Genomic DNA, 27,966 nt, shown 5'->3' on the forward strand with positions numbered 1-27,966 from the left:
ACAGTGTGTGTGTGTGTGTGTGTGTGTGTTCTGTGATGGACTGGTGACCTGTCTGGGGTGTTTCCTACCTTTCGCCCAGTGAATCAGACCCACCGTGACCCTGACCAGGATAAAGCGGTGGTACATTAGACAGAAATGAATGAATGAATGAATGAATGAAGGACGGGTTCATTTAATTAATCAGCCAAGCTGGTTAAACCTGCTGCATTTCTTACGTATCACTGTGGGAATGTCAAAGTTATGTATGTGTAGCACCCACTTCATCCTGATCAGGGAAGCAGTGAGTCAGGAGCATATAAAACCAAATTCTGTGGTCACAGGACATTAATACAGAGTACCCCAAACAAAGCATCTATCCACTGCAGTGTTGGTCATATTTACTAAAACCAAGGAGCTCAATCTGAGAAAATTTTACCCAACATTTAGCAATAGTATATGCAGCATTAAGTGTCTAAAATACTAAATGTTAGAATTTTAAGGCATCGTCGATCATTGTTGATGTTCTGACATGGTCAAGATGATCCCTTGACCTTTACTGATTAAAAAAAGACTGTGGGTTGAGCTGAGCTTATTCTACATAAAAAGAATCTAGAAAACTGAATGATCAGATGAATTCTGTATTAATAAGAGCTTTTACATTCCCAGCCTTGGATTCTTCAATATCAACACACATTATTGTAGAAGACTTAAATGCATGTTGCATAAAGCAGTGTTTTTCAAGGATCTAGTTTTACAGATCTGAATGTTTTTAATCCATTTCTGTTTTGAATTGTTGCTGAGGAACCCGAGAGTGTTTCTTCTTTTGCACTGCCATTTTTTGGCCTCCGACCCACCCAAAGGTCGCAACCCCAAAAACCCCGGTCGCGGTCCGGGTGCTTTCTGTGTGGAGTTTGCATGTTCTCCCTTTGTCTCTATGGGTTTCCTCTATGGGTTTCCTGGAGATACAAAAGTGTTTGATATTAAACTTGTGAACTGATGCATCTTGTGTGATGAGTAACTACCGTTCCTGTCATGAATGTAACCAAAGTGTAAAACATGATTGTAAAATTACATCTAGTAAACCACAGTGGGACCAGATTGACATCATTTTTATTAATTAAGTGTATTTCCCTTTGTGTTTCGTTTTGATGCATCATTTGTGTTGCCTGGGTTGCAGCAAAAATCATAGACAAATGTGGGTTGCTTAAAAAAACCCTGGTATAAAGCACCAAATACAGGGGTGCCAATACTTGACAGATATATTTTTGTTCAAAATCAATGCAGACCCTTGGTTACAAACTATTTGTAAAAGTCTTGATTTAAAGTCCGAGAGAAGCTGAGAGAACTTGATGCCGTCCTCGTTATCCGTCTGTCTGAAGCTCAGTGTGAACACACCAGTGCATTTTCTGCAAGTGAAGAATCTCCTCCTCTTCCTCCTCCTCTTCCTCCTCCACTAACACGCACTCCGATCAACAGCTTGCTGTGTCATTTCTGGGAAAAAGCTGCAACTGCTGGGAGGGTTTTCTTGTCTTTCTTTTCTGCAGTGTAATGAGAGATAACCGGCAGCGGTGTGTAGGCGTCGATTCCCCTTAACCACCAACGCTATAAAAAATTCTTAATTACAAATAAAAAACATCAATACGGCACTGCAGAGGAATAAAAACACTCTTAGTTTTCTTACATTTCAATACAAGTATTGTTTAAAAATTCCATTTAAAAAGAACTAAATATAAATATATATTCTTCATAACTAGTATTTTTAGGAACCAAACCACAAAGATCCTTTAGATTGTATTTAGAGTTCTTTACCAGCTTTAAAATTAAAGCAAAAAAGTCAGTATTTAGTAAATATTTAGTAAGATATTTCAAATGAGCTCATTTGAAATGTTCTGTTTATTTTTCTTTATGGACCTTGACACTATGATCTGCAACTTGGCTCCTAGACCTCTGGAATGTGGACGACTGTACTGACTGGACTGGGATTATTATATTCAATATCTAAATAAGTAAGTAATAAGTACTATTATGTAATCCTATACAGTGGGACGTCATAGGGATGGACGGTGGCTTTTGCATTCGTCTAAAGCACCTATACCAAGGGTCATCTCTGCATCTCTATATAGAGAAGATGTACTTTATTTGTCATATATACATATACAGGTGTACAGTACAATGAAATTCTTTCTTCGCATATCTCAACTTGTTTGGAAGCTGGAGTCATCGTATGGTGCCCCTGGAGCAGACAGGATTAAGGGCCTTGCTCAAGGACCCAACAGTGGCTGCATAGCAGAGCCTGGATTTGAACCACCAATCTGCCGGTTGATAGCCCAAAGCTCTACCCACTAGGCTACCACTGTCTCTATAATATAAGCCAATGTATCTATCTATCCATCCATCCATCCACCTACCTGTCTGTCTGTCTGTCTGTCTGTCTGTCTGTCTGTCTGTCTGTCTGTCTGTCTGTCTGTCTGTCTGTCTGCCCGTCTACCTGTCTGCCCGTCTATCTATCTATCTATCTATCTATCTATCTATCTATCTATCTATCTATCTATCCATCCATCCATCCATCCATCCATCCATCCATCCATCCATCCATCCATCCATCCATCCATCCATCCATCCATCCATCCATCCATCCATCCATCCATCCATCCATCCATCCATCCATCCATCCATCCATCCATCCAGCCATCCATTTGAACATCCACCTGAAAAACCTATCTGCATCTCTGATGTTAAATGTTGCAGGAATAATTACTTATTAATTATTATAATAATAATACCATCAGGAAACTCTTAACTGAGCATTATGCTACAAAATTGTCATTAATGTTTCTTTCTAAATGGCTGTCAACAAATAATAAAGTTTATGTATACGACTGGGCTGTAAAATAACAATATAAAAAATGAAGCATAAATATTCATAATACACAAGAAATACTATTTTTATTCAGTCCGGGTGGTGTGGTGGCTCGGTGGGTAGCACTGTCGCCTTACAGCAAGCGGTTCGGGTCCTTTCTGTGTGGAGTTTGTATGTTCTCCACATGTCTGTGTTGGTTTCCTCCAGGGGCTCCGGTTTCCTCTACAGACGTGCAAGTGAGGTAAATCAAAGATACAAAATTGCCCATGACTGTGTTTGAAATTAAAAGCCTGAACTGATGAATCTGGTGAAACGAGTAACCGTTTCTGTCATGAATGTAACCAAAGTGTGTAAAATATGATGTTAAAATCCTAATAAATACATTATTCAGTCCAAAATACACATTAAAAGAACACTTTTAGGAATACACTGACTCACGGCAAACTACAACACACTACGTCTGTTTTCCATGTTGTGCAAGGCAGAAAACCACAGTAAAATTACGTTTCTTATATTTTTGGGTCGTTCTCATACAGCAAATCAGGTAAAACACAAGATGCTTGAGCAACGATGGCCTAGATTGTTTCCACCAGCCCCACATGACCACTTCCTCTGTGGTTTCAATTTGAGTGAATATCATTTGAGTTAAAATTGTTTTAAGTAAACCCACACGTATAAACCAGGTCATGGTCACTGAGACCACTGGGGCTGCAGCGATGATGATATTTTGTGTACAGTAGATTCCGAAAACCTGTAAAGGCGGGTCGTGTCTCGTTACGGACGCGCCGGATAGAAACCTCATACCTGCAAGGTGCAAAGATAAGAACCCAATTGCAGGACACCTAACCAAGGTAGAATAACACTGTGGCTACAAAGCCACTAACAAAGAGAAAACCCCGACAATAACCAAATAAAAGACAAAACCAAACCCTGCAGCCCTAGAGAGATGATAGAGTAGACAGGCGAGCACATAAGTGGAAGAGTTGATATCACCCACATGCTCGCCAGAAAAGAAAAAGAGGCCGTTTGCCCCCAGCTGAATGTCAGAAAAGGCAGGTAGCCATGCACTCAACCCCACAGGGGGATGTGTCACAACCCTCGGCAAAATGCACGACTAGCTACTCAATCCACTAGAGCAAAGGCAGGGAACTTCATCGATTAAAGAAATGAGGTGGACCTCAAGAGCACACCAGCAGTGAGGCATTCCACAAAAGCCAGCATATAAAGCTATTTATAGCTACAAAAGGCAGGGATTTTAATACAGTACTGCACATACTCACTCACGTACACCTTGGGTAGTTTAGAGCAGCCAATCCAACTTCCTACTTTTCTTCTTTTTGACACAACCCTCCTATAGAGATATGTTCAAAATCTGGAGTAGGTATTTTTGATGACATTCAATTAATGGGTGAAGTAATGGCCCTGGATGCAAAGAATGCAGCTAGTAATGTGTTTTGGTCTCGGTTACGGCCCCGACTAAGCATTCCTCCTACGGGGCGGTACGCAAAGAACGCAGTCTTATCGAGATCTGGAATAGATCAACCTTGATATGGTCTAGTAATGTGTTTTGCCCTTGGTTGCGGCCCTGACTCACTTTCCTTCAATATTAAACAGTCGGAACTGGGAAGCTGAAATGCATAAACTCCTGCCTCACCCAACCTTGAAACATTGTGATGAACATTTCTGGCCTCCCCTTGAACATAAATAACGCCCGACTGGCTGATAGCACTGATGCAACCATAGATCCCCAGATCTCTGCAGTAGTGGGCTAGCATACTTTACCACGGCGCCACCCAAGTGACCACCTAATCCTGCCTTCTATGTTTTTTTATCATAGTAAAATCTCACCTGTAGCTCCTCTTGTTTTATTCTTATGTATTAATGGATTGACCTTCACAAAATAAACAGGCACTTTAATCTAGAAAGATTTACTACATTATTGTATTTTGTTCTTTAGGCAGTATGGGTGAGTGTAATAAAAGGCTATAGACAGGAGACGAGGGCAGACACACATGTAATGACGTTAAATAGGATTCATTCATACAATGAGTACAATACACAAGACAAGACACAAACACGTGAACAATGCTAACTGCTAACGCTAAATGATCATTCTTAAACACCCTACAAGCTAACTGGATGCTAAGGCTAAACATGAACTAAACTAACACAAGACAAGACAAGATGCTCTAAACATGATACATCACCTAGATACACTAACCTAGAAGTCCTGAACAATATAAATCAACTACAATACGTGATTCTTAAAGCAAGCTAGCAAACAATACCCAAGAACGTTCTCCCGGAGACAGGGCGTGGCACATATACATGAACTCCAGGAGCACAGAGAAGCTGGATTTGTGACCCTAAGAACACTTTAGTTTATTCAGGTTAGCATTTATCTAGGGCAGAGAGTTTCAAAGTTTTTATGCACTGACCTCCTTTCAGAGACTCAAAACCCCCAGAAGCTCACCACAATCCCACTCTCTGCCACAAGACCTTTATATTCCTGTGTAATCAAGTGTAATCAGGTCCACAACAAGGAAACAAAGCTCACACTGCACGTGTGAAATAAAATAAACAGCCTACGCTAATACAGTAGACCCTTGACTTACGAATGTAATTGGTTCTGAAGGGCTGTTCTTAAGTCAAACTGTTCGTTAGTTAAACCTATTTTTCCCATAAGAAATAATATAAATAGAATGAATCCGTGCCAGACCTCCCAAACCCCCCCTTACCTAACCTCTCTAATGTCTTAAATGCTCTTTTTTGTTATAAATACATGTATATTTTCCCTTAAATCTTAAATTATAGAATAGATAAGACTGTAATAAACAATAATAATCAACCATACACAGTAGTACTGTACATAAACACACACACCACATTTCAGTACAGTACGTGTGCTGTATCATACACCATAATACATTTCCTTCTTTTTATATAAAATGTCTCTACCAGAAACAACAATAACTCTCATATTTCTCTATTATTTCCTTCTTTATTTCAGTAGTGTTGTATTTTATAGGTGTAATTGCACGAAAGGAAGAATACTTTACTGTGCCGAATTCCTTCTTCTCTCTCACTCACTGTCCCCTCTGTCTGATACACAGTGACACCTACTGGCAGGAGTAATTATACAACAACAAATAGTAATAGATTCATTTTCTCACCACTGCGCTTCCTCTGCACATTCTATGGGGACATTTTAATATTGAATTTTACAAAATATAAAGAAAACACCAGAAAAAGACCGTCCGCTGTCCGAATGTTCGCTCACTGTATATATATATATAGAGAGAGAGATGGTTGGAGTGAACTTGTTCGTGACGTCACGTGTTTCGCGAATTTCGGTCCGTAATCCGAAATTTGTTCGTACATTAAGTTGAAAAAGATCGCTCGTAACCCGAAATGTTCGTATGGTAAATGGTTCGTAACTCAAGGGTCGACTGTAAATAGAATAGATTAGAAGAGATTCTAATCTTTCTAATTCTTTTTTCTCACATCAGAACGGGTCAGAACGGAGGGTCAGCCAGTGTACGGCACCCCTGGAGCTGAGAGGGTTTTAAGGGCCTTGCTCAAGGGCCCAAAAGAATGCTGCTGAAAGGAAGAGCTGAGATTCAACCTCTCAACCTTTTAACAGTCCAAAGCTCTACCCACTACACTACCACTGTCCCATAAAAGTTGTGCTCCTGAGGCACTGGTAGTTGGTAGTTTTTATTCTTAAAATGTCTAAAATTCCTCGTCTTTGTTTCAGAATTTATCGTAGTCAATCTGTCTTCCGCTGCTGGTGGATCCCTGATTGCAGTTTAGGTGGGTACATTGCTGCTCACGCCTCCTCCGACCTGCTCGCAGCCCCTAGCGGACCCCTCTCTTTTACACCCATGTGCAGGGGTGTAGCACCAAATTCTGGGCCCTATGCACAAGCAGTGCCCATGGGCCCCCCTCACCCCAGTCTCTCTCCCCCCCCCCAAACCCCCCCATGTAAGCAAAGCAATGCTATCCAACAACAAGGGTTTACTACCAGTCTAGTTATCTAACCACACATTAATCTAAAATAGCCTAATCACACAAGACTTCACATTCTGTTTTACTTGCAGAATGATTAAAAGCTATAACTGAAGAGAACAGCTTTTTATCAAGTAGCCTATTTATTACATAAAATGCCATTTCAGATTTCCACATGAATAAAAGTCTTTATAGGGGTGTGTTGCTGCATTACCCTCTGTAACAGTTTCTGAAACTGGGTGCCATGCGTTTCACAAGTTAGCTTTGCTACTAATTTGTCAGCCTATCCTTATGAACCTATGACACTGAGCCAAGTTAGGCTATTAGCCTAATTATGTTATGGCCCAATAATAAATATTAAATTAATTTTTGAATTAGTATACTATTGCAATGGTGTGGTAGGCTATGCAAACAAAAATATATTTAGAGTTTACCTCAGATTACAGATAAGGCATCATGCTATTTCTAATGTTGTGTTAAGCAGCTTTTAGCACTGACAATCCCGGTGGTATTGAAGCGTTTGATAACCACAGGAGTTCATTTAATTTGGGCTATTTGCTTTCACATTTGGGCTTACCTTTCTTGGGAAAGAAGTTCGTTAGCAGTTGCTTTCCCACATTTCTTTTTTTTTCTCTTTCCTGCCTCTCTTTTCTTTTCTTAAAACCAGATTTAGATTTATTGGGCATCATCTTCCATAGCACGGATACAGCGCGCACTGCCGCTTCAGCAGAATGAACGCTAAGTTAAATGTGCCCAGCCCGGTGAAGGTGGACTAAACCATTTTGTGCAAGGGGTGAGAGTGCCTGTCCTCACACACTATATGTAGGCTAGGACACACAATTCAATCCATCAATCAACCGATTTACCCGAAACATTAAATTTACATTAGTTAGCAACATTTATTGTGATCTTTAAATGATATTAATATTTAAAGGAAAATAAAAATCCAGACTCCTCAAGGGCCCTGCCCATGTGTTCTGCACAGGCACCTCTATAAGCTAATCAGGGTCCTTACACAGCGTTTGAAGACCCTGCCCACATAGTCCGGTCATCCCACCCTAGAAGAAATGTATCTGCTGCAGGCACTGCTCATTATACCCACGTCATGGTGCCCAGCCGACCGGTGGCAACGCAGAGTTTCGAACCGAGGAGCTCAGAATCTCGGCGCTGGTGTGCTAGAGGAATATCCCACTGCGGCACCTGTGAAATTACTTGTCTTAAGATCAGGTTAAAGGTTTGGTAAAATTTCTGTAACCCTAGTTGCATCTCAGATGACTTAATTTGGTGTCCTGAACCCCGGGGTTGAGAATCACTCAAATGAAATAAGCTCTTAGTGATCGTTTAGGAAATCAATTGAGGACAAAATAATCAATTGCCCTCCACTACGACTACAACAGACTCCACTCTTCAAAGAAAGCTTTCCAAAAGATTCTGGACTGTTTCTGGCTCATACTAGAACGTTCCAGTTTATCCCAAAGATGTTACGTTGGCAGACGAATGGAGTTCTGCTGCACCAAACTCATTTATACGTCTATAAAGACCTCGTATTGCCACAAAGCTGGAAGTATTTTATTTATTTTACTTTTTACATTTGTTTTACCCACCTGATAGCAATGTTTGAGCTTTATGATGGGTGTCCACAAACTTTTGCTCATATATTATACGAGGGATCTTCAAAAAGTTTCCTCACTTTTATATTTCCATTTTAAGCGGTGAGGGTGGGAGGAGGAGGAATCGCTCATGTTTGAGAGACTGAGAGACGCTTATAGTCTGGATTTAGCTCCATCTGATTTCTACCTTGCCCTGCGATGGACTGGCGTCCCGTCCAGGGTGTTACTGTGTGCCTTGCACCCACTGAAAAGCTGGGACAGCCCCCCCCCTTACCCTAATTGGATGAATGAATGAATAAATGAATGTTTTCCACCTTTTTGGATGCTCAAAGAAGCTTTAAGGAGAAGAGGATTTTCATGTGATGATGTGAAAGCAGCGGCGCATCAGTGGCTACGCGCTCAACCCAAAGCATTTTTCCTGATGGCATTAAAAAGTCAGTACGACGGAATGTGACTGTGTAGAAAAGTGAAGAACCCTCGTACATGTCATTTACAAGTATATGTCAGCTGTTGACTTTAATTGTAGAAAATGTAATTTCTAATGATGTGGATGTGAAATAACAGCTTTTTATTAGAATCGTTGAATGTTGTTTGTTATCAAAACAAGCCGTGATGACTCAAAGTGTTCAGCCTCTGAGGTTTTGAGGGTCTGTGCAGCATTTCCACATGTCAGCACAAATAAAGGCCGAATCGTTAGCTCGACCTCATGTGCACCGTGCAAAACCTCGACGCTGACATTTCACCACACATCGTCTTGAAGTGTGTCGAGCAGCTCCACACTGATTACACTCGTCTGGAGGGGCATTTCTAACCACATCCTGCGTAAACCCAAGCATCAGCTCAACTGCACATGATTATCTTATCAATCACTCGTGCACTTTTGTGCAGCATTGTTAAATATCATGCACGTACATGAAGGTGTTTTTTAAACGTGTGAAGCTTTTATGTTCTTCTTGGTGAACAGTGTTTTTCGCTCTGCTGCTCTCTCATCTGTGTTAGTCGCTTTCCTTTAGTGAAATTAACACAGAACTTATCTTTAATGCACTTTTAAATCAAATTTGGTCGGCTGTTATGTTGAAGAACACTTACATAGTTTTTTCCATTTAAAAAATAATGACTCTCATGGTTTTTAAAGTGTTAAAAAGAGCTTTGTTACCATAATGAAGCGGACATATTCTTTATTAAATTAACATTTATTTCGAAGGCATAGTGTACCTTCCTGTCAAGCCATTTTATTTGTTATATTTTGATCATGAGAGCTGATATTAATTTCGTCTAAGTGTGTTTGTTTATTAGGATTTTAACGTCATGTTTTACACTTTGGTTACATTCATGACAGAAACAGTAGTTACTCATTACATGTTAATTCATCAGTCACACAGTCATGGACAATTTAGTATCTCCAGTTCACCTCACTTGGACTGTGGGAGGAAACCGGATTACCCAGAGGAAACCCACACAGAGAACATACAAACTCCACACAGAAAGGACCCAGACCGGCCCACCTGGGGATCGAACCCAGGACCTTCTTGCTGTGAGGCAACAGTGCTACCCACCGAGCCCCTGTACCGCTAAGTGTGTCTAGTCTAATTGAACTGAATATGTCTATATTGCAGCGCAGTGATTTCTGATTCAATATACTGTATTAAATGTAATAAAACACACTTTAAAACAAACAAATATGATCCAGAATATAAAATTAATTCTGTTCATCAGCTTTTAGCTCACAAATAAAAAAATAATTATACATCAATTTTTCTACACACTACAGTCTCAACATTGCCAATACTCAACATGTAGCCTTGAAACTGTAACATAAAATATTAAAATATGAATCTTAATACATGATATAAATGTAGATTATATACAGGTCCTTATTCACGAGGGCTTTTATGTAACGATGAAGCAGGTTTTAGTGCGAAAGGCTTGAAAATCTCTTCAGTCTAGATGTACAAGGTTGACGAGTCACAATACTGAAATATGCTCTCAGTCATCGTGTCATTTCTTTAATGAATAAAGTTTCTAAGTGTGCATGATAGCACAGTTTATAGAGTCTATTTACTTGTTGTCCAATCTAATGCACAGGTACCGTCAAGTGGGAGCCACTGTCATAAATACCAACATGTTTCTGAATTATGTCTGCAGCACACAATTCTTATAAATCTGGTTTATATTGGCCCACAAAACACAAACTTCTTAGGACTTGTGGAAAGACACTGGAGCACAGACCAGGGGAATCGAACCCAGTCCCTTCTTGCTGTGAGGTGACAGCACTACCCAGCGCACCACCGTGCTGCTTTATGTGCTGCTGGTGGGTAGCACTGTCGTCTTACAGCAAGAAGGTCCTGGGTCCGATCCCCAGGTGGGGCGGTCCGGTCCGAGTCCTTTCTGTGTGGAGTTTGCATGTTCTCCTCGTGTCTGTGTGGGTTTCCTCCGGGAGCTCCGGTTTCCTCCCACAGTCCAAAAACATGCAGTCAGGTTAATTGTTTGACATTAAACTTGTGAACTGATGAATCTTGTGTAACCAGTAACTACCATTTCTGTCATGAATGTAACCAAAGAGGGTAAAACATGACGTTAAAATCCTAATAAAGAAATAAATAAAAGATAGAAAGCTCATGCGCTTATGCCTTTATACGTATATTCACTAAAATGACAATTTAAAGGAAATAAAAAACAGCAGTTCCTTTAAGCTTTAGAGAACATTTCGGACTTCTTTTAAGATCTTTATTTGTGATTTTGAGTGGGTTTTAATGGACTATAACTATCCTCTGACTTTATTTCCTGTCTGATTAATACCGGTAAGATTTTTTACATTTACATGTTTGGCATTTAGTCCAAGTCCAAGGCGACTCACACAGTTTATTGTCTAAACCATCTCCTTGTTTCTACACTCACTGTCCATTTTATCAGCTCCACTTACCATATAGAAGTACTTTGTAGTTCTACAATTACTGACTGTAGTCCATCTGTTTCTCTGCATGCTTTGTTAGCTCCTTTCATGCTGTTCTTGTTCTGTTCAATGGTCAGGACCCCCACAGAGCAGGTATTATTTAGGTGGTGGATCATTCTCAGCACTGCAGTGACACTGACATGGTGGTGGTGTGTTAGTGTGTGTTGTGTTGGCATGAGTGGATCAGACACAGCAGCGCTGCTGGAGTTTTTAAATACCGTGTCCACTCACTGTCCACTCTTTTAGATACTCCTACCTAGTCGGTCCACCTTGTAGATTATTGCTGCTGTTTGAGTCGGTCATCATCTAGACCTTCATCAGTTGTCACAGGATGCTGCCCACGGGGCGCTGTTGGCTGGATATTTTTGGTTGGTGGGCTATTCTCAGTCCAGCAGTGACAGTGAGGTGTTTAAAAACTCCAGCAGCGCTGCTGTGTCTGATCCACTCATACCAGCACAACACACACTAACACACCACCACCATGTCAGTGTCACTGCAGTGCTGAGAATCATCCACCACCTAAATAATACCTGCTCTGTGGTGGTCCTGACCATTGAAGAACAGGGTGAAAGCAGGTTAAAAAGGTATGTAGAGAAATAGATGAACTACAGTCAGTAATTGTAGAACTACAAAGTGCTTCTATATGGTAAGTGGAGCTGATAAAATGGACAGTGAGTGTAGAAACAAGGAGGTGGTCATAATGTTATGCCTGATCGGTGTAATTCAGTGTAATTCGGTGTAGTCCAGTACCTTAACCGCTCGGCTACAACCGCCTTAATGTTAAAATCAGGTCCGAAACTTAAGAGAAGAATGTGTATCAGTAAGATGGCTTTTCTTTTTTCCCCACTGTAACTCCATGAATGGCTTTAAGAGACACTGAACGTTTGAAAATTAATTATTTAACGGCCTCCACACGGGCCTCCTCAGACCTGCACATGTTCCACGTTTAGATGTGGATGAGTAACAGTAAGAGAGATCATGGAACGATTGCATTCATGCGACTGTAGTGGTTAGTGCAGGAAGTCAGAACTGTCATATGTAGGAGCAGTCATATGAGAAATGCAAAAAAGAACAAAGAAAACAAATGGAGGGGGGTGGAACCACAGCATTTTGCTGAGGGAAGCAACAGGGAAAGACATCAAGAGCAGCTCAGATCCATGTATAGGTTTTAAGAACCGGCGTTGAGGCGTTTTCAGCTTTTTCAGCTTTCCTAATGGCTAACAGCAGACTATAATAAAAATTAGAGCCTCTCTGTATTGTTAACACTTTTTTAAATAAAGCGTGCACTTCAAAGTAAAGCTTCAAAGAGGAGAAACGTTCCTTTCATGTAGAGTACAGAAAGAGAAAAGAAAGATCAAGACAAAAGGAAATAGAAGTAAAACAGAACAGAAAGAGACATGAAGTTCTTCTTGAGAGCTGTCTGCCTTCTTCTGGCCGTGTTCTTCACAAGACATCTCACATCAGGTCGGTACATCACAGCTCTTTTATACTTATTGTTCTTCACTTTCAGAAAGTATGTCTATAGGGTACCAAAAAGGTACCAGCCAGAATCACTGGATCCATTTTATGCTGCGCACGAGTGACGATTGATGCAACGTCCACGTAAACATCTCACAAAGTCATAAGAAACACGTATATCACGGCAGGCTTGTGATTTTAATGCTTTCTGGAACTGTTCTTTTTGTATGACTGAATAATTGGGAAGCGTTTCTTGATTGTAAAACTGGAACCTTAAAAGCAGGAGCTTCTGTTTAGCTCTGTGGCCTCTAAGCCCATAATGATAAAATGCTTGCTTGACTGTGGACAGTGTCTCTGTTCTATCTTTTTATTTATGGTAAACCTGCTGTTTTTTATTGGTTCTGAGCAGCTGGATCAAGCTTAACATTATGACCACCTTCCTAATATTGTGTTGGTCCCCCTTTTGCAGCCCCATACGCATCAAACTTTTCTACCAGAACACCTTTCTATCAGAACCAGCATGAACTTCTTCAGCAGTTTGAGCTACAGTAGCTCGTCTGTTGGATCGGACCACACGTGCATCAGTGAGCCTTGGCCGCCCATGATTCTGTTGCCGGTTTACCACTCTTCCTTCCTTGGACCACTGCAGACCGGGAACACCCCACAAGAGCAGCAGTTTTGGAGATGCTCTGACCCAGTCGTCTAGCCATCATAATTTGACCCTCGTCAAACTCGCTCAGATCCTCACGCTCGCCCATTTTCCCTGCTTCTAACATCAACTTTGAGGGTAAAATGTTGCTGTGTAATATACCCCCCCCACTAACAGGTGCCGTGATGAAGAGATGATCAGTGTTATTCACTTCACCTGTATGTGGTCAGAATGTTATACCTGCTTGGTGTATATTCAACAATAAACTGATGTTTGTTAACTTTATGTTTTTGGACAGAGAGGTACAGTATGTATTTTAGGCATTTACTGAGAGCTGGCGCAGAAAGTATTCAATGTATAGAAACGCTTGACTTCAGCTTCGTGGCACCAAAAGCAGGTCGTCATTATATCTGTGATGTTTTATTATTTATTTAGTCCATTACTTAATTGTAAACATCAGTATGCATATCAGTCAATATTCTGGATTTTATATAAGTACTACGCTGAAAAATGTGTGTGTGTGTGTGTGTGTTAAATAAAGTGTTATTTTAATAACTGATTCATTAATTAGAATTAGAAATGTCTAGAACTGGGCACATTGCTGGACCTTATTTGTCTACTAAAACCTGTTAAAAGCGAGAAAACCCACCACAGCATAACTGCACCACGTTCACCACAAATCTGACTAAAGCAAACCACGTTTTTAGTGAATAAATAATAATATAGAATACTGTACAACCATAACAAATGTAAATATGATCTATTTGATTTATCAGGTCAGAAATTTAGGAGCTTAAAATATTTTAGGAGGTTTATTTAAAATTTGAAATAACAAATGCATTTTGAACCCCTGTAGTAAATTGCTTTTTTAATGAATTACTTAATGCTTATTTTTATTTTGTTAAATAACGTCATGCTTTAAATGTGTTGTTTAATAATCTAATTAAATGTAAAATGCTAATAAACAGAAAAGTCAAGTCAAGTCAACTTTATTTATATAGTGCTCTTTACAATAAACATTGTCTCAAAGCAACTTTATAGAATCCTGTGGCCAGTGATAGCTCAGTGGTTAAGGTACTGGACTAGTAAACAGAAGGTTGCCGGTTCAAGCCCCGCCACCACCAAGTTGCCACTGTTGGGTCCCTGAGCAAGGCCTTTAACCCTCAATTTCTCACTGTGTAAGTCACTTTGGATAAAAGCGTCTGCTAAATGCTGAAAATGTAAAAAAATGTAGAATCCAGGACTTACAGACCAAAAACCCCTGTTGAGCAAGCCGAGGGCAACAGTGGCAGGAAAAGCTTCCTTAAAATTACAGGAAGAAACCTTGAGAGGAACCAGACTCAGCACCATCGTGACTTAAATGTTTTGGATAATTTGTAAAGGGTTGAACTGGTTACTGAGGCAAGGATTTAATCATAATATATATTATAGGGGGGGTCAGGCCCCCCACTATTCAAATATGCTAAAAATGAGCCCAGTATACTGATGTAAAGATTATTACTACACTAAAAACTAAAGGCTAAAGACTGAAGGTGATGTATGTAGCCATAGGTGTATTCGGATGTATATTGTGTGTGTATGTATATGCATGCAAGCACTGACAGGTGAAGTGAATAACACTGATTATCTCTTCATCATGGCACCTGTTAGTGGGGGGGGTATATTACACAGCGAGTGAACATTTTATCCTCAAAGTTGATGTTGGAAGCAGGAAAAATGGGCGAGCGTGAGGATCTGAGCGAGTTTAACGAGGGCCAAATTGTGATGGCTAGACGACTGGGTCAGAGCATCTCCAAAACTGCAGCTCTTGTGGGGTGTTCCCGGTCTGCATTGGTCAGTATCCATCAAAAGTGCTCCAAACCGGCGACAGTGTCATGAGCGACCAAGGCTCATTGATGCACGTGGGGAGCAAAGGCTGGCCCGTGTGGTATCCAACAGACGAGCTCCTGTAGCTCAAACTGCTAAAGAAGTTCATGCTGGTTCTGGTAGAAAGGTGTCAGACTCCATGCCTCGACGGGTCAGGGCTGTTTTGGCAGCAAAAGGGGGGCCGATACAATATTAGGAAGATGGTCATAATGTTATGTCTCATCTGTGTATATGTACTGTATATCACATATGTCACTTTACTATTTCATACGCTGATATTATTTAATTATCACTTTATACTGAAACTTTACCTCCTGCACGTTCATTTATTTATTAATTCAGTATATTTATACAGTAACTTTTAAAACCTATAAAACTAATACATGTATTGTAATATATTTAAGCTGTCTGGCAAATTCTAGGCATGTGGAAAGATGTTTGGGAGGTTGGGGCTGGTGCCAACTAAAGATTAAAGGCAACACAGGTTGAAGCTGAGGAATACAAAGAGAAGAGCATGATGCTCCATACGTGTTGGGGCTCTCTATTGCTAATCTATTGCTGACCGGTGTAATGAATGTGACTGAACGTCCTTCCTCGGGCAAGTGTGGGTCCTCTGCCCAGGCAAAAGTCACATGCACAAGGAAATCTATTACGAGGGATCTTCAAAAAGTTTCCTCACTTTTAGAATGAGGTTACAGTATTAGTAATCGCTCGTTGAGAGACGCTTATAGTCCGGATTTAGCGTCATCTAAATCAGATTTCTACCTTTTTGGACACTCAGAGAGGCTTTAAGGAGAAGAAGAGTTTCATGATGTGAAAGCAGCGGCGCATCAGTGGCTACGAGCTCAACCAAAAACCTAAAACATTTTTTGCTGACGGCATTAACACCCTGGTAAATCTGAATCGAGATGCAAAAGAACGAATAAACAAATCAGAAGTAGAAATATAGAAATTGCCCTCCCTAACAGCATGTTTTCACTGTTTGTAGATTAAGCAGTGTACAAAAGGGGTTAATATTTCATTCTGACTGTGTTGGTGGGTGAACGGAATGGAAATCATTTACAGTCATGACTTGACTTTGCACCTGTTGGCACGGTTTAACCAACAGTGGGTGGAAAGCTCACCGCTCATGTCTGGCAGCACCGGGAGGGAAAGCACGACGGCATGAGTCGGTTTGTGTACATACACTGAGGCACCGGCGCACGTGTGCTTACTTCTTCTCAGAGCTCGTCTGCCGTGACGCAGCTGTCTTCCCTCCTCGGGGGACTCTTGGGGAAACTCTTACTCGCTGAGGTTTTTGTTTTGAGACCACCATGCGGAACTAAAAATACGAGTCTCACGGCTTTCAAATGTGGGGCATGGAACAAGATGACATTTCCATTTTAATAACTGCCAGCCTGAGGGAAGCTGCTGTTGTTGTTTAACATCTGTAGGCAGCAGCTGGTTTTATAATGTAACGTACATCTACAGAATCTCTGTGTTTAAGTGTACGGTATTATTTTAACACAAACTCACTGAGCACTTTATTAGGTACACCTACAGTGTATCACAAAAGTGAGTACACCCCTCACATTTCTGCAAATATTTTATTATATCTTTTCATGGGACAACACTATAGACATGAAACTTGGATATAACTTAGAGTAGTCAGTGTACAGCTTGTATAGCAGTGTAGATTTACTGTCTTCTGAAAATAACTCAACACACAGCCATTAATGTCTAAATAGCTGGCAACATAAGTGAGTACACCCCACAGTGAACATGTCCAAATTGTGCCCAAATGTGTCGTTGTCCCTCCCTGGTGTCATGTGTCAAGGTCCCAGGTGTAAATGGGGAGCAGGGCTGTTAAATTTGGTGTTTTGGGTACAATTCTCTCATACTGGCCACTGGATATTCAACATGGCACCTCATGGCAAAGAACTCTCTGAGGATGTGAGAAATAGAATTGTTGCTCTCCACAAAGATGGCCTGGGCTATAAGAAGATTGCTAACACCCTGAAACTGAGCTACAGCATGGTGGCCAAGGTCATACAGCGGTTTTCCAGGACAGGTTCCACTCGGAACAGGCTTCGCCAGGGTCGACCAAAGAAGTCGAGTCCACGTGTTCGGCGTCATATCCAGAGGTTGGCTTTAAAAAATAGACACATGAGTGCTGCCAGCATTGCTGCAGAGGTTGAAGACGTGGGAGGTCAGCCTGTCAGTGCTCAGACCATACACCGCACACTGCATCAACTCGGTCTGCATGGTCGTCATCTCAGAAGGAAGCTGACGCACAAGAAAGTCAGCAAACAGTTTGCTGAAGACAAGCAGTCCAAGAACATGGATTACTGGAATGCCCTGTGGTCTGACGAGACCAAGATAAACTTGTTTGGCTCAGATGGTGTCCAGCATGTGTGGCGGCGCCCTGGTGAGAAGTACCAACACAACTGTATCTTGCCTACAGTCAATCATGGTGGTGGTAGCATCATGGTCTTGGGCTGCATGAGTGTTGCTGGCACTGGGGAGCTGCAGTTCATTGAGGGAAACATGAATTCCAACATGTACTGTGACATTCTGAAACAGAGCATGATCCCCTCCCTTCGAAAACTGGGCCTCATGGCAGTTTTCCAACAGGATAACGACCCCAAACACACCTCCAAGATGACAACTGCCTTGCTGAGGAAGCTGAAGGTAAAGGTGATGGACTAAACCCAATTGAGCACCTGTGGCGCATCCTCAAGTGGAAGGTGGAGGAGTTCAAGGTGTCTAACATCCACCAGCTCCGTGATGTCATCATGGAGGAGTGGAAGAGGATTCCAGTAGCAACCTGTGCAGCTCTGGTGAATTCCATGCCCAGGAGGGTTAAGGCAGTGCTGGATAATAATGGTGGTCACACAAAATATTGACACTTTGGGCACAATTTGGACATGTTCACTGTGGGGTGTACTCACTTATGTTGCCAGCTATTTAGACATTAATGGCTGTGTGTTGAGTTATTTTCAGAAGACAGTAAATCTACACTGGTATACAAGCTGTACACTGACTACTCTAAGTTATATCCAAGTTTTATTTCTATAGTGTTGTCCCATGAAAAGATATAATAAAATATTTGCAGAAATGTGAGGGGTGTACTCACTTTTGTGATACACTGTATCTCCAGTTCACCTCACTTGCATGTCTTTGGACTGTGGCACCCGGAGGAGACCCATGCAAACACAGGGAGAACATGCAAACTCCACACAGAAAGGACCCAGACCGTCTTGCTGTGAGGCGACAGTGCTAGATTAGTGCTAGGCAACAGGTTAGATTAGGCCCCTACACATCCTCCTCTATCACACTCAGCACTGGCATGCCACAGAGCTGTGTATTAAGTCCGCTTCTTTATTCTCTATATACTACTGACTGCATTCCCACTCACAAATCCAATACCATCATTATGTTTGCGGACGACACCACTGTTGTGGGACTCGTCACTGGAGAAGATGAGACAGCCTACAGAGATGAAGTCCAAACACTGTCCAAATGGTGTAAGGAGAACAACTTAGCTCTGAATGCTACAAAAACAAAAGAAATAATAATAGACTTCAGAAAGATCAGACAGACCATGCACCTCTACTTATTAATGGGATTTGTGTGGAAAAAGTTTCTGATTTCAAGGTTCTTGGAATGCACATGGCTGAGGACCTCTCATGGACTATCAACAAACAATCTGCAACAACAGCTTCTGGTGTCTTTCTACCGTTGCTCCATTAAGAGCATACTGACGTATTGAATTTCCACCTGGTATGCCAGTAGCACAGCAGCTGACAAAAAAGCAATGCAGAGGGTCATCAACTTAGCACAAAAAAATCATTGGATGCCCTCTACCCTCTCTACGAGAACTCTTCTCGGCTTGTTGCCTATGTAGAGCAAACAATCCAGGATATCATCTGTTTGAATTATTGCCTTCTGGAAAACGTTACAGATCAATCACATCAAGGACAAATAGGATGAGGAATAGCTTCTACCCCTGTGCAATAAGAGAGCTAAACTCAATCAAATACTGTGCAATAATTAGTCAGGCAATGCTACAAACTAAGCACCTTATATGTACCTCACATATTGCGTCATGTGTATTGTACAATAATCTACTGAACAATGTTTACAGTTTCAAGCACCTTATATGTACTTAATTATTGTGTATGTGTATCTTGTATGATAGCACCAACGGGTCTGCTTTCAATTTCGCTGTACTGCACGCAGTGGAGTGACAATAAAGTATTCTATTCTATTCTATTCTATTCTATTCTATTCTATTCTATTCTATTCTATTCTATTCTATTCTATTCTATTCTATTCTATTCTATTCTATTCTATTCTATTCTATTCTATTCTATTCTATTCTATTCTATTCTATTCTATTCTAGCCACCGAGCCACCGTGCCGCCCCTAATGTGCTAGAAGAGTGCACGTTGATGCTTTAAATCTATATTAACTATTCCAAACGCAGCACAAATTTAGACTTTTTTAGTGTTTGTGTACATATTTTTCTATTAGTATGAATGGAAATGTATTACTTATTTTAATTCCCTGTAACTAATTTTAATCATCTGATTAACAGCTTTTATTGATTTAACCTTTCTTGATTAATGACTAAACTATCTATCACTTACACCACAATCATGTATTCATCAAGTGCTTGCATTAACCTGTTACCTGTTACTGCATTAACCTGTTACTAACATTCTTGTACCTGATAACTCTCAGGAAAACACGACACAGTGGCCTCGGATGCTCACAAAACTAAAGAAACTAAAGACAAACTTTACGGTAAAACCACAGTTAATCACTTCCTGTTAACCGCACTGCTAATGCTCCTAAACACTCACAGTAATGCTTTTAGTCACACTAATCATTTTTATGTGCACTAGTGGTCAGTTTTGTGCTAATTCAGATGTGGTATGCTATTTAGGGCTAGAATGAGAGGAAGTGACTCTTTTCCTGTTGTCAGCTATGGATAAGAGCGGTCGAACAGAAAGGAAATGATAAACGTCTAACTGTGTAACTGTGATGAGAATAAGAATAAATGTGCACAGTGGAAGGGTTCTGACACTGCATGTACTTAGTGATGTCATTTTATGACAAACACAATCCTTTAGATAGATAAATAGATAGATTTAAGAAGAACTAATACGCACCCAGGTGGCGCGGCGGGATATTCCGCAGAGATTCTGAACTGATCTGAGTTCGAAACTCAGCGTTGCCACCGGTCGGCTGGACGCCATCAAGCGGGCATAACTGGCAGTGCTTGCAGCAGACACGGTTCTGCTAGGGCGGGATAACCGGACTATGTGGGTGGCAGCTTTGAACGCTGTGTAAGGACCCTGATCGTCGCTCTGGATAAGAGCGTCTGCTAAGTGCCGAAATGATTGGCAGATAGAGGCGCCTGTGCAGAACGCATGGGTGTAAAAGGGTTCGGCTAAGGGCTGCGTGCGGGTCGGAGGATGTGACTAATCCGTCACAGGGCTTCGATGAGACACCTGACTAATTTACAAACCTAAATTCAGTTTAACACGCCATTTATACGCAAAAATAATACAATTATTTGTATTTGTTGTATTTTTTATTTACTGTGATATTAAACGTTGTCTGATTTCCAGGTGTCAGGAATGAGAGTGTAGAAATCGACACCAATGTGAGTTTGCACTGCACCAACAGAACGGTCCCATGGGAAAAGATGATTTATGTCATCTGGAAAATTTACTCACACGGCAAAGAGAAGTGCAGAATTGCTGTATCTCAAACTGACCCGGATCACGACACCTGCAGCGATGGAAAGAAGCTGATCAGGAGCACGGATGGAGCATACCACCTGATCATCCCACGATTCTCCATCCATGATGAAGGAACTTACGGCTGTGATTTGTCCTACGAATCTTCAGGATACATAGAAACCATCCATGTTTCTGCATGGGGTAGGTGGAGTAATTCTATACACTGTAGAGTACAGGGAGTTACCACAATGGAGGTTTTATAATATAAGTACGTATATAGAAGCTACATGAGTGTATATGTGCGTGCAGTGTTGGGGTAAAGCAAAAAAAGAAATTATTTTTGTTTGTAATGGAATACAGTTCCAATATATTATAAATTTGTACCCACATTTGTTAATGACTTATTAACAGCAGCTTAACACTGAATATACAATTACAAGTATGTAGACTACGACCTCCTCCAGGCCACCAATAAAGGATAAAGGTCCCTGCTGAGTCACTTTAGGTCACTTTAAGACGATGTCTACTGCAAATTTTAAATTTTACTTGACCTTTTTGGACCATGGACATTAATATAGAGTTGTCTCCCACATGGGTGGCTATAACAACCCTCCCTTCTCTTGGAAGACTTTCCAGAGGATTTTATGGAGCCTATCCCAGCTTTTCAATGGGCGCAAGGTACACAGTAACACCCTAGATGGGGCGCCAGTCCATCGCAGGGTAGACACACATACACACACCCATTCACCTATAGGGCAATTCAGTGCCTCCAATTAACCTGACTGCATGTTTTTGGATTGTGGGAGGAAACCGGAGCTCCCAGAAGAAAACCACGCAGACACGTGTAGAACATGCAAACTCCACACAGAAAGGACCCGGACCACCGCGCCTGGGGATCAAACCCAAGACTGCCAGCAGCATCCTGTCAACAAAAGTGTCCACTGATAAAAGTCTGGTATAAAATCAGCTCTAGTCTCTAACTGTGCACCCATGGGTGATGGTTTGTTCCTAATACACAGTATTTAAAATCCCAACAACACTGCTGCACCTGATACACTCGTACAAGAACAGTACACACAGAACAGATCAGGTTCCCAGCGTTTTTGTGTTGTTCTGAACCAAACTTTTGTGTTTGCAGCAGCTTTCTTAATGTGAACGTGTAGGTGAGCCAAGACTTGATAGTATGGCATCAATGCAACATTCATTATTGAAAAGTCCAGGGTTATTTCATCAAGAAATAACAAGATATAAGTTATGTAAGCTTTCTTAAATCTCTCCTCTTGTATCATCAGCCCGTCCAGAAGTCCACGGCTGGTTAGAACTTGAACGAAGCCGCACTGTCGCCGTGTGCGAGGCAACAAGCAGACCTGCATCCTCCATCAAGTGGAAAACACCATTGAACTTTTCCTCATCCAGCACTGAAATAACCGAGACTGCAGAGGGACTTTTCACCGTAACGAGCAAAATAAACCTGCCAGCGAACGTCCCGTACAGTAACATCATCTGTGACGCCTCTACCAGCAACCCCAAGTTCAACCAGTTTCACTTTAACTTCATGGTTAGAGGTAATTACTTCAGCTTTTATTAAATGATTTAATTTAACGAACATTAACATGGACAGTGTGGTACAGAGTGAAATAATAAACTCCTGTATTATCCAATCACCCGATCATACACCGATCAGCCTCCTTGTTTCTACACTCACTGTCCATTTTATCAGCTCCACTTACTATATAGAAGCACTTTGTAGTTCTACAATTACTGACTGTAGTCCATCTGTTACTCTACATGCTTTGTTACCCCCTTTCATGCTGTTCTTCAATGGTCAGGACCCCCACAGGACCCCCACAGAGCAGGTATTATTTAGGTGGTGGATGATTCTCAGCACTGCAGTGACACTGACATGATGGTGGTGTGTTAGTGTGTGTTGTGCTGGTATGAGTGGATCAGACACAGCAGCGCTGCTGGAGTTTTTAATCACCTCACTGTCACTGCTGGACTGAGAATAGTCCACCAACCAAAAATATCCAGCCAACAGCGCCCCGTAGGAAGCGTCCTGTGACCACTGATGAAGGTCTAGAAGATGACCGACTCAAACAGCAGCAATAGATGAGCGATCGTCTCTGACTTTACATCTACAAGGTGGACCAACTAGGTAGGAGTGTCTAATAGAGTGGACAGTGAGTGGACACGGTATTTAAAAACTCCAGCAGCGCTGCTGTGTCTGATCCACTCATACCAGCACAACACACACTAACACACCACCACCATGTCAGTGTCACTGCAGTGCTGAGAATCATCCACCACCTAAATAATACCTGCTCTGTGGTGGTCCTGTGGGGGTCCTGACCATTGAAGAACAGGGTGAAAGGGGGGTAAAAATGTATGTAGAGAAACAGATGGACTACACCTGCATGAGGAGGGTTCATTTAGGGAGCCGTATCACGCGCAGCCTAAATTGTCCTTTGTCTCATTGAGCAGACATTATAAAACAGCCAGCAGAGGTCGTAAATGCAGCAGCTCTGCCATGCAGCCACCGTTGGGCCCTTGAGCAAGGCCCTTAACCCTCTCTGCTCCAGGGGCGCCATACGATGGCTGATATGCGAAGAAAGAATTTCGTTGTACTGTACGTCTGTATATGTATACATGATAAATAAAGGCGTTCTATTGTTCTTCTATTCATGCAGTTATACCGAATCCCTGCAGCCAACGCTTTCTCGGATGAGTCAGTTAGCATTCGTTTTAGCGTAGCTGAGATTCGAACTTGTGAGCTTGAGGTGTCAGCGCTGGTGGGCATGCGTGTTTCCCCCCACTTTCCATTCCTGGGCTGCCCCTTCATGCCTACATTTACATTGATGACTTTTTCCGAAGCGACTTACAGTTATGACTGAATACAGTTTGAGCATCAGTGGCAACTTGGCAGTGGTGGGGCTTGAACCAGCAACCTTCTGATTACTAGCCAGTACCTTAACTGCTGAGCTACAACTGCTTAAAATTATTTGTGGTGGATTATGAAAAACGTTTTGGATCGTCGTCCTGTTGTAGATGTTTTAAGCTCGAGTCTGTTAACTATTATTAATTATTCATTCATTCATTGTCTTTTCCGCTTATCCAATCAGGGTCGCGTGTGCGTGTGTGTGTGTGTGTGTGTGTGGGGGGGGGGGTGCTGGAGCCTATCCCAGCTTTTCAGTGGGCGCAAGGCACACAGTAACACCCTGGACGGGACGCCAGTCCATCGCAGGGCACACACACACACACACACACCCACACACACACCCATTCACTTATAGGCCGATTCATTGTCTCCAATGAACCTGCATGTTTTGGACTGTGGGAGAAAACCGGAGCTCCCGGAGGAAACCCACACAGACACGGGGAGAACATGCAAACTCCACACAGAAAAGACCCAGACCGCCCCACCTGGGGATCAAACCCAAGACCTTCTTGCTGTGAGGTGACAGTGCTACCCACTAAGCCACTGTGCCGCCTTATTAATTATTATTTATTTACTTTACTGACTTACTTACTTTAACATTTCACATTTATGGCATTTAGCAGACGTTTTTAACCACATTACTGTGATAGTATATTCTCTAAGCAATTGAGGGTTAAGGGCCTTGCTCAAGGGCCCAACAGTGGCAACCTGGCAGTGGTGGGGATGTAACCAGCGACCTTTGGATTACTAGTCCAGTACCTTAACCATTAAGCTACAACTGCCCTATTGTGCCCTTTCATGTGTTAATATTTAATGGAATCCGTTCTTTCGTTTATATGTCCAGTGTTTCTGCCTCGGGTTGCAAAAAAACCCAAAATATTTGGGGTTTCCACCCACCTCAAATATGGCTTTAATTATCATGGCTAAGCAGTTTTATTTTTACTTCATCCGTCCACAGTATTAGTGTTCAAAATACCCTTGACTGAGGTCTCTTGCATATCAAATAAATGAAGCTGTAATGTTTAAAACAAATAAAGTAAACAGGATTATTTTTAATTTGTGAACGTGGGACACATTTGGTGGTGAGACGTGGATTTACATCTAGAGGAACTAAACACCACACAAACACTCTGATTCACGCTCATGCTGATCTTACAGCATAATCCAGTTCCTCAAACTGCTGCAAAACAAGTGTGTAGCAAGAATGTGTGGGTGCTATAATAATATACATTCTATATTATAGATATTTTAATCAATTTGAATTTGTATTATGGGTCTTGCTTTAGAATTATTTAATAATCATTTTTACATCCAGCTTCAATTCGGAATCAGGTGATGCACCGCTACATCGACATTTTTCTATAATATTATAAACCAAATCTGAGTTTATTTTTTCTTTTTAAGCGAACGTATTCTTTATTTTTGCTCATAATGCTTTACAATAAATGCTGCAGTTAATACAGTAACTTAAAAATACAAACAAAAGTACATCTACTACAATAAAAACATTATATTTACATGAATATTTATGTTTCTCTCCATCCTGAAGACAATATTAATGTAAAATTTGCCTCAGTTTTGCTTTAAAGCACGTTTACTGCTGTGTTTGGACTGGCTTAATAGCATAACTCAATGATTTGCCCTGAGTGAACCTTGTACGCCGCTGATTAGCTGATGTAGAAGAATAAGGTGAAAGATGATTGGCCTCTGAGCTGTACAAGCTGCCAAGACTCACTTACATGGCTTCTTACTGTGTCAATAAATAAATAAATACATAAATACTTCTTGCACAATTCTTCTTTGCTATTTTGCCCATTCTATTTCTATTTTCTACCTTAAATAGCTTCTATTTTTCTACTTATAAGTTAAATGTCTATTTTAATTTATTTTTTTAATGTTATATACGTTTTACATTTTTTAAATGAATAATAATTTATAATAAATAATGTTTGACTGTGTTTCTTTGTCTTGTATGTGTGCAGAACCTGCAGATTCTCTTGGATGGCCTTTTATTCTTTTGGGAGTTTGTGCCACTTGCTTAATGGTGGCTTTTCTAACCATCCTGTACATCATGCGTAAAAAACTCAAACTTCTCATGTAAGATTCTTTTATATATATACATACACTGATATACACTGATCAGCCATAACATTAAAACCACCTCCTTGTTTCTACACTCACTGTCCATTTTATCAGCTCCACTTACCATATAGAAGTACTTTGTAGTTCTACAATTACTGACTGTAGTCCATCAGTTACTCTACATGCTTTGTTACCCCCTTTCATGCTGTTCTTCAATGGTCAGGACCCCCACAGGACCACCACAGAGCAGGTAATATTTAGGTGGTGGATGATTCTCAGCACTGCAGTGACACTGACATGGTGGTGGTGTGTTAGTGTGTGTTGTGCTGGTATGAGTGGATCAGACACAGCAGCGCTGCTGGAGTTTTTAAATACCGTGTCCACTCACTGTAAAATTTAAATTTTACTTGATTTGGATGCCCCTCCCTCCCTTTAAATGACATGCATGTACTGATTGAGTTATTCTCATTATTTTAAATATTCTCATTATTCTACCATTATTAATAGTTTATCTGTAATCTTGTTCTTTTATGTGCAGGGTTTTTAGAAAGACTTGCAGCAAACCACCGATCTCAGGATCAAATGAAGTCAAAAACCCACAGGTACATTACTTATTAAGTCGATTAGTGCAATTATTTTTAATAAATTAAATTAAATAGCATTTTTTATTAAATTGAACGTACTTGGATGCAAACGTGTGTATTAAATTGTAGTTAACGATAATAATCATTCTTTAATGAACAATGTGAATGAATTGTTGAGGAATAACTTGTTATTTTGGTGACGTATTTTCAGCTCTCTGACCCAGAACAGGTGGAACCGTATGCCAGTTACGTCCAAAGAGTGAACTCCATCTACAACTCTTCTGCTGAACTTTTTAACGCCTGAACCGTGCACACACACACACATGGACAAACCCACACACACACACACACACACACACACACACACATAGACACACACACACACAATGACTCAAACCAAGAGAAGGACTGGAAAGAAAAGTGTCTCACAGGGAGAAAAGCTCTTGTGCCCTAAATTTACAATGACTGAATGTGGGAAGACTGACGCAGCAGGATCCATCATGTTCATCATGTTTTATACATGGGAAAATGTTTGTGCGCCCCCCCCCCCCCCCAATCCTTTACAAATCATGAATAAGCTTGATGCTTAATGTTAGGATCTGTCCCTGAGAGCATCAACACCCGGGTAAATCAGCTCCACCCCCCAAATGTTTAGTTCATGAATGCGACCTTAGTTCATGAAGTGTGTGCAGTCCCCTTTTCATCCAAACACAGTGTTCAAGTCATGTCTAGAGCTATAACGAATGATAGACACGCAGCTCTGTTCCGGGTTTTGTTTAATGTTTAGTTTAAATATTGTGTAGTATTTTTTGAGGACAGATGAACAGAGACTTTAACAAGCTTTAGCGATCTCACTTCCTCCCCACAGACACCACACGTACAGAGACATGACAGTAAGGACTTCGGTCTCCCTTCATGTAAGACGGTGCAATATGTATACTAAAGAAACTGGTAAAAACCTTAATGCTGGTACTGTAATGTACATAATCGTTTTCTTGATGTATATTCGTTTGAAACAGTCCTCTCCTAAATTATGGGAACACTTGGTGAATATGAGTAAATAAGGTGTTTTACCAGAAGTGCCAGTAATTGTGGAGAAGACTGACCATCATAATAAGAGGAAATATATTCCACATCTTGTACAGTATTAAAGTTCATATGTTGTTGCTAAATAACTTTAATGATAGTAAATTAATGTCTGTATATATGATGAACTTTTGTATCACAAAATAAAGTGTTGAAAAACGTTC

At 41.0% G+C, this 27,966-nt stretch overlaps 1 protein-coding gene across 1 annotated transcript; it reads left to right on the forward strand.

Annotated features, from left to right (window-relative positions):
- The first annotated feature begins 18,798 nt into the window (after nucleotides 1-18,798).
- si:ch211-214p13.9 (uncharacterized) lies at nucleotides 18,799-27,965 on the forward strand. The gene is made up of 8 exons (XM_063005723.1): nucleotides 18,799-18,889; nucleotides 19,564-19,572; nucleotides 20,109-20,171; nucleotides 21,002-21,316; nucleotides 22,408-22,680; nucleotides 26,033-26,147; nucleotides 26,671-26,734; nucleotides 26,928-27,965. The coding sequence occupies exons 1-8, from the start codon at nucleotides 18,799-18,801 to the stop codon at nucleotides 27,018-27,020; spliced, it is 1,023 nt and encodes a 340-aa protein (XP_062861793.1). The 3' UTR covers nucleotides 27,021-27,965.
- The last annotated feature ends 1 nt before the right edge of the window (nucleotide 27,966 follows it).

Source organism: Trichomycterus rosablanca, chromosome 12 (genome assembly GCF_030014385.1).
Source record: "Trichomycterus rosablanca isolate fTriRos1 chromosome 12, fTriRos1.hap1, whole genome shotgun sequence".
Lineage (NCBI taxonomy): Eukaryota > Metazoa > Chordata > Actinopteri > Siluriformes > Trichomycteridae > Trichomycterus > Trichomycterus rosablanca.

Coding starts and splice junctions, on each gene's coding strand:
- si:ch211-214p13.9 (XM_063005723.1), top strand. CDS start 18,799: ATGTTTGCGGACGACACCACTGTTGTGGGACTCGTCACTGGAGAAGAT. Junction 21,317..22,407: donor CATCCATGTTTCTGCATGGG/GTAGGTGGAGTA, acceptor TTGTATCATCAG/CCCGTCCAGAAGTCCACGGC. Junction 26,148..26,670: donor AAAAAACTCAAACTTCTCAT/GTAAGATTCTTT, acceptor TTTTATGTGCAG/GGTTTTTAGAAAGACTTGCA.